The following is a 7332-nucleotide window of genomic DNA, read 5'->3' as shown; positions in this document are numbered from 1 at the left end:
AATCCTACGATGTCTTAGTGATGGGCTGGATTTGCATTAATGGGCCAATTTTAAGTGATTAGTCCTTTAACCGGTTCATTATTGGATTTGGATGCATTTGGAAAGCAGTAAACATTGCAGGCATGCTCATGGGCAGTCAGATATACATACAAGGTTAAAGATACTTTTAAACCTCGTTGACTTTGAGTGCCTGGCACTCGCGCGGTTTTCGACCATCGGTATGGTCAGAATTAGCTTTCGGTCAGATCATGGGAGTTGTGCGTCTCGTTGATCCGGTTCTACTGGTTTGATTCAGAGTCAATTCTGAGTTCGGGTTAGCCCGAAATCGGCTCTGGAAGTTGCTGGTTTGTTGGGCCTCGGGCTCGTGGGCCCGGTTTATACACTATATTACATATTTCGACTTTTGAGTCCGTTTTGCATCGGGTGTGGCCCATTACATCACATAATATGATTCTGTACTAAATTCTCTACGTCTGGGTTCAAACTGGGCCTAATTTGGAGTCCAAAAGGGCCCGGAAACGCGTTTTGAAGTTCGGATCGAAGTCTGGAAGATCTGGGAAGCGAATCTGGGATCTGGTGAAGGAAGAACACGGAGCCAGTTGAACCTGGTGGCGCCGACAGTTCATTGTGGCGGCGGCGGCGGTTCGTCGGCAGTTTCAGGGGTTGTTTTGTTTTGCTTCGTTCTCACTCGTTTTAGCTCCGTTTTTCATACAAAAGTAGTCAAAACAACATAAAATCGAACAAGGAATCCAAAAAACACATAATCGAAGTGTTTAAAGCTCATATATGAAAAATTATTTTCTGGGCAGCAAGTACGTTTTTCAAATTTTCATGGCAAAAAGAGCTAATATCTCCTAGAACATGCATTATAAGATTTCTAAATTAACTGGATTTATGTATTTGAGCTAAAACATGATTAATTGCAGCAATTTAACATCTCTATCATCGAATTTTATGGCAATTATTGAAAGCATCGAATTGATTCATTATGGCTATTTAATGGCAAAATTAGCAAATAATCTAAACATGCAACCTGATGGTTCTGCGAATGGTAGGATCTTCTCTTGTCAACCTGAGATCACAAACACATGTTAGAATGAGTCGGACGTTGTGTCCGACAACACTCAGATGCCTAAGTCAGATACCTTGTAAAGTTTAAAGATAAATGACGTAGCTTTAAGAGAATGAGTTAGGGTTTTACCTTTGGTCTTTCTTCTATTTATATAGAATCCTCTCCAAGTAATCGACTCAAGGTCATCTTCTTGTGATTGTGTTTAATTCGGACTCATGCTGAAAAATAGGGATTATGTCAATCCCAATCTTTCCGGATTCCAAAGATCATATCAGTTAGGATCTGTGTCTACTGACTAATGACAGCCGTTTGGTATCTGCTGTCTGCTGCGCTTGTTTGACTATATGTACTGGGGTCAACTGCGTATCCATCATTAGCCCCTCCCCTCTCTATTCCGTAGCGCAATCATTTATGGTTGTTTGAAAAACTATCCTGATAATTTAAATGCAAGGTAACCTTAATTATGAAGTAGTTATCCCATTTTCATGCCGTGTGGTCCACTATTTGAATTTCAAAAATTTGAAAATCAAAATCAAAAATACCCATCTCTTCCGTTTCTTTTATACTCTCTCTCTTCTCCACGTGTCCTTTCACACATTTCCTTATAACTTTTTTTCTTTCTTCTTTCTCCCATTATTTCTTTCTTTCCTGCAAATTTCTATTTCCTTGTTTCTTTCTTGGCGACCGTCCCCTCCATTTTTACCAGGTACTTTCTTTCTCCTTTCTATTTTATTTTCCTCGCATCATGACTCGCACCCGATCTAGTGTTGCCACTCCTTCTTCTGAGACCACTGTAGATTACCGTAGGGATTTAGTTGAGTTTACTTCTAGGATTGATGACGGTATGCTTTCTGGTATACGCGAGACGTACGACATTCCCTTTGATTACACCCTGCATTCCTGTGATCCTTCTTTTAGTGCTAATTATCGCCCTGATGCCCATCGCATCGTCGTTTATAAAGAACGGTTTCGAGGCGGTCTTCGCTTCCCTCTTACTCCTTTTCTTCACGATTTTATTATTACCCACAAAATACCTCTAGGACAAATTCATCCAAATGCTATTCGGTTGTTGTGTGCGTTTGCTGAACTGGTTCATCATAAAGGTCTTGTTCCAACCTTGGGTTTAGTGGCCGAAGTTTTCAATGTTTCCCGGCGAGCCAACGAGTTTTATCTTTATCTTCCTTTTGTCCGGGGCAAGCGTCTGCTCGCTGGTCTTCCTAAACTTAACAAGGGCTGGCAAAACTTGTTTTTCTGTATTGGTCATGAAAATGCCTTTTCCTCATTTCCCCTTTTTTGGTTGGACAAACCTTTGAAAATTGCTGTTACTAAACCTCCGAAGAAGGATCTGCTTCTTCTGAAACAGCTCATTGGTGCTGCGCGTATCAAATGTTTCAATGCTCCTGATCTAGTTAACAATTACCTGGCTCGCTTGTTTCCTGAGTACGCTCCCCTTGTGGATGATTCTGGTGGATCCCCATATCCTAGTGCGGGTAGCCAATCTCTTTCCCACGAACCTACTGAATCTGCTTCACTTATGGATCTAAGTTCTTCTGAAAAGGGTATGCTAATCTCTCATTTTTTATAATTTTTGTTATATGTATTGATCTGCTCTTGCCGTGTTCCCAGAAATGAACTATCTGGATGACATCAAGATTGTTGTGGAGGAGTTGCCTGGTGTAACGCCTTCTGCGTCTGCTCTTGCTTCTTCTACCCCTACTGTGTCTGGGGGCTCTCAGACGATGCCTGCATCGCGGTCTGTGCTGAATAAACCTCCTATGAAGAAAGGGGATGCTTCTTCTAGAAAGGTGCCTGAGCCCTCTACTCGGTTGAAACAGGCGTCTGGGAAGCGCCGAAAGCTTGACCTGGATCTGTGTCCTGATCCTCACGTCTGGATTGAAGAGCATCTTGGTTCTGCATCCATTCAGGATACGGATGTGTCTGGTTTGTATTCCCAGTTTCTTCAGTTGAATGGAGATATGGACGCGTGGAGGCAGGTACCCGTTGATGACATTTTTGACAAGTTTGATGCTTCTTTGCTGCATGTAAGTATATGTTTTGTTGATTTTCTCCTCTTCTTTTTTACTTTGCTTGTTCTGTTATCGTGACTTATCTGCTATTTATTTAGGTGGTTTAAGATGTTTCTGTTCTGCGTCAGCAGAAGGATCACTTGGTGAAGAAGTATGAACAAGAGCTTGCCTCTCTGCGAATGTCTACTCAGGCGGAGACGCAGAAGCTGAGAAACTCTCTACAAGCGGCTATTGACAAAGGCAAGATCTTGGAGCGAAAAGTTGCTGATCGTGACGCTTCTCTTTTGGAGGTGCAACGGGTTCGCGATAGGTTGTTGTCTGAGCAAAAAGAGAATAGGAAGGATGTGAATGCCTATATTTCTGGTTGTTTAGCCGATTTTTGTGCTACTGCTGTCGGGGTGGTTCGTCAAGATTATCCCGACTACGATATTGGGAAGTTCTTAGCCATTGACCTTCGTGCCTTGGGTCAGCGCGTCATGGCGAAGACAGTTGCTAAGAAGAAGTTGTCTGTAGAAGCTTCTGCGGAGAAAAGGACCTCTTCTGCACCTCTAACACCGCGATCAGCGTCTGGAGCTACATCGACTTCCGAAGATGGGTTGGCTTTTGACAAACCTCCTCCATCTGAGACTGCGGCCATTAAGAGCACAGATGACATTGAAGGGGAGGTCCCCGAAGAACTTCCCTCCGCTGATTCTTCTATTCTGGTTGAGCATCCTTCTGATATTATTCCTGAAGATACTCTTGGCGTGGATGCTGCTCCGGAGAAAGTGCTGTCTGCTGAAGAGGATTGTGTTCCTGTCAAAGAGACTGCGCCTTCTGAGGATGAAGTTGTGTAGGCTGTCAAGCCCCTTTTCTATATACTTATTCTGTTAAGCTAGCTTTCTTTTGTAATTGCCTTTGGGACAAAAACTTCTTAGTTCTTTCTTTTATTTCGGGCACTTACGGTTTATTTGAACTGGCCCACTATTTTTAGAACTGGTGTCTTTCGTAATTACTGATGCAATCTATGTTAAAGAGAAAACAAAAGATGCAATGCTTTATTAAAATTTCAAAACGATAGCAAATACATCTACTGGAAATACTTCTTCATGTCATTGATATTCCAGGTTCGGGGGAGAATCGGCCCTTCTAAGTGAGCGATTTTATAAGCCCCTCTTCCTACTACTTCTACAACTTGAAATGGACCATCCCAGTTGGCTCCTAGTTTGCCAACTCCTGCTGCTCCCTTGCCAATTTCTGCTTTCCGGAGTACTAAATCTCCTACCATAAAGCTTCTTCCCTTCACCTTGGCATTGTGGTATTTAGCCATCTGACTTCGATACGCTTCTGCTCTTACTGCAGTCTGGTGTCTTCGGTCTTCCAACAGGTCCAGGCATAATCACATGGATTCTTCTTTCTTCTCTTCGTCAAAGACTTGAACTCTTAATGAAGGCATGCCGATTTCTACTGGCAGCACAGCTTCTGTGCCATACACCAGACTAAAGGGAGTTTCGCCAGTGGCTTTTCTGGGTGTGCTGCGATACGCCCAGATGACTTTGTATAGCTCATCTGCCCATTTTCCCTTCAGATCATCAAGTCTCTTGATTATTCCTGTGAGGATAGTTCTGTTTGTGACTTCGGTAAGTCCATTCGTCTGCGGATGGGCTACTGAGGTGAACTTCAGCCATATGTTCAACCCTTCACAGTATGCTCTGAACTTGCGGCAATCGAACTGCTTCCCGTTGTCAGTGACTAAGGAATGTGGTATGCCAAACCTGTCCATTTATATTAGTAACATGCAACTTTATATGAGTATATGGTAAAAAATAAAATGTTTTACCTTCCCATGACTTCTCTTGATAGCCAAGTTTGAATCTTCTCCGTGGTGATCGTCTTCATTGGCTCTACCTCCACCATTTGGTAAAGTGATCTACGGCTACCACGATGAACTTTACTTGTCCCGGCGCTGGGGGGAAAGGTCCCAGTATGTCTACGCCCCAAGTCATGAATGGCCATGGACTACCGATGGGGTGTTGCTCAGATGCGGGTGTTCGTATCACTGCCCCGAACTTCTGACACTTATCACATTTAAGTACCAGGTCTTCTGCATCTTTCTTCATGGATAACCAGTAGAAACCTTGTAAGGATGCTTTCCTAACCAAGGCTGCTGATGCCTCATGAGCCCCGCAGATTCCCTCGTGAATTTCCTGCATAACATATAGGCCTTCTGTCTTTGTCAGGCATCGGGACCACTGGTGCGTAGCTGATGCCCTGTAGAGTACTCCTTCTAAGACTGAGTACGATGCCGACTGTCGAACTACTTTTGCTGCTTCAGCTGTTTGCTCTGGGAGAGTGCTGTCTGCTAGGTATGCCAATAGTTTCTGCATCCAGGTGTCTACTTCTTCGATAGGTAACACTTCCTCCTCTGCGTCTACAGAAGAAGTCGAGCGTTCTTCTTTCATTTTCATCTCCATGAAACGCTGGTTCTTCGCAGCTGCTGCTTTGGAGATTGCATCTGCGGCTGCATTCTCTTCTTTGGCTATGGGGAAAATCTCCCATTCACCTCCGAATCTCTCTATGTCATTCAAGATTTATTTTGCTTTCTCCATATATCTTGCCATCTTCGCCTCTTTTGCTTGAAATTGTCCTCCTATTTGTCTTGTGACTAACTGGGAATCGCTATGGACTCGTAGGACTTCGGTTTTCATTGCTTTCGCAATTGACAATCCTGTTATGAGAGCTTCATATTCTGCAATACTATTAGTTTATTGCGATAAATTGTGTTTATATTTAAATTATGGACTGATATCATACCTGCCACGTTATTGGTTGTTTTAAATTTCAAGTGTACTACATACTTGATTGTTATTCCCATCGGTCCTTCCAAGATAACACCTGCTCCGGCTCCGAGGTCATTGGACGCTCCGTCTACGTAGAGATTCCAAGTAACTGCTTCTCTGGGTTCTTCGGTGTCTGGTTTCTCCGTCATCTCTACTACAAAGTCTGCAAGTGCTTGCGCCTTCAATGTTTTCCTTGGCTCATATCTTATATCATGCTCTCCCAACTGGATGGACCAGCTAACCATCCTTCCCGAAGTTTCCGGCCTCTGCAATGCCTTCCTCAGAGGTTGATTAGTGCGTATAATGACCGTATGCCCTTGAAAATATGGCCTTAACTTCTTCGCTGCTACTACCACCATTAATGCCAACTTGTCAATTGTCGGGTAATTTAGTTCTGCGCCTTTCAACGTTCTGCTGGAGTAGTAAATGGGCAACTGCTCTTCTTCTTCTTCTCTTACTAGTACCGACGCGATCGTTTCTTTACCTGCTGATAGGTACAAGTACAGAACTTCTCCTGTCTTTGGCCAACTGAGTAACGGCGGGCTGGTCAAAAAGATCTTCAATTCCTCAAACACTTTCTGACATTCCTCATTCCATTCGAATTTTTTCATGTTGCGCAGTTGTTTGAAAAAGGGGAGACATCTCTTTGCAGATGAAGAAACAAATCGTCCCAACGCTGTCACCCTTCCGTTCAATTTCTAGACTTCTCTGATGCTTCGCGGTGCCACCATGTCTAGGATGGCTTGAATCTTTTCTGGGTTCGCCTCTATGCCTCTCTGACTCACTAAGTACCCCAGGAACTTTCCGGCTTTAATGCCAAACGCGCACTTCTCCAGATTTAACTTCATGTTAAATTTGTTCAATACCGCAAAGGTTTCTTCCAAGTCCTTGGCGTGCTCTTCTGGTGTACTGCTTTTTATGATCAAATCGTCCACATAGACCTCTATGTTCCTTCCCAATTGGTCTTTAAACATGAAGTTCAGCCGTTGGTAAGTTGCTCCTGCGTTTTTCAGCCCAAATGGCATGACGTTGTAACAATATGTTCTCAAGTCAGTAGTGAAGGCTGTCTTCACCTGATCTGCTTCGTTCATTGGTATCTGATGATAACCCTACTTTGCGTCTACGAGACTATACAGCTGGTAGCAGGCTGTTGAATCTACTAGCTGATCAATATTCGGCAGCGGATAGCTGTCCTTCGGGCATGCTTTGTTTAAGTCCGTGAAATCTACGCACATACGATATCCTCCACTTGCTTTTTTCACCAAGACAACGTTAGCAACCCACTCCGGGTACATTACCTCCCTTATGAACTTGGCTGCCTCTAACTCCCTGACCTCTTCTTCTATGACCTTTCTTCGGTCCTCTGCGAACCGTCTCTTCTTCTGCACTACTGGTTTGACATCTTTATAAACAG

The 7332-nt window shown here is 43.6% G+C and overlaps 1 protein-coding gene across 1 annotated transcript; it reads right to left on the bottom strand.

Moving 5' to 3' along the window:
* Window positions 1–4982: 4982 nt before the first annotated feature.
* LOC126672387 (uncharacterized) lies at window positions 4983–6529 on the bottom strand. Its single transcript, XM_050366337.1, has 2 exons — window positions 5893–6529; window positions 4983–5653 (listed from the first exon to the last, which is right to left on the bottom strand). The coding sequence occupies exons 1-2, from the start codon at window positions 6527–6529 to the stop codon at window positions 4983–4985; spliced, it is 1308 nt and encodes a 435-aa protein (XP_050222294.1).
* Between the last annotated feature and the right edge of the window lie 803 nt (window positions 6530–7332).

This window comes from Mercurialis annua, linkage group LG3 (genome assembly GCF_937616625.2).
Source record: "Mercurialis annua linkage group LG3, ddMerAnnu1.2, whole genome shotgun sequence".
Classification (NCBI taxonomy): Eukaryota; Viridiplantae; Streptophyta; class Magnoliopsida; order Malpighiales; family Euphorbiaceae; genus Mercurialis; species Mercurialis annua.
This window is presented reverse-complemented; position numbering and strand designations above follow the sequence as displayed.

Excerpts from the sequence above, each read along its gene's own strand:
- LOC126672387 (XM_050366337.1), bottom strand. The coding sequence starts at position 6,529 with ATGAAAAAATTCGAATGGAATGAGGAATGTCAGAAAGTGTTTGAGGAA. Across the intron at positions 5,654-5,892 it reads AACAACCAATAACGTGGCAG|AGAGATTCGGAGGTGAATGG; the intron begins GTATGATATCAG and ends TGAATGACATAG.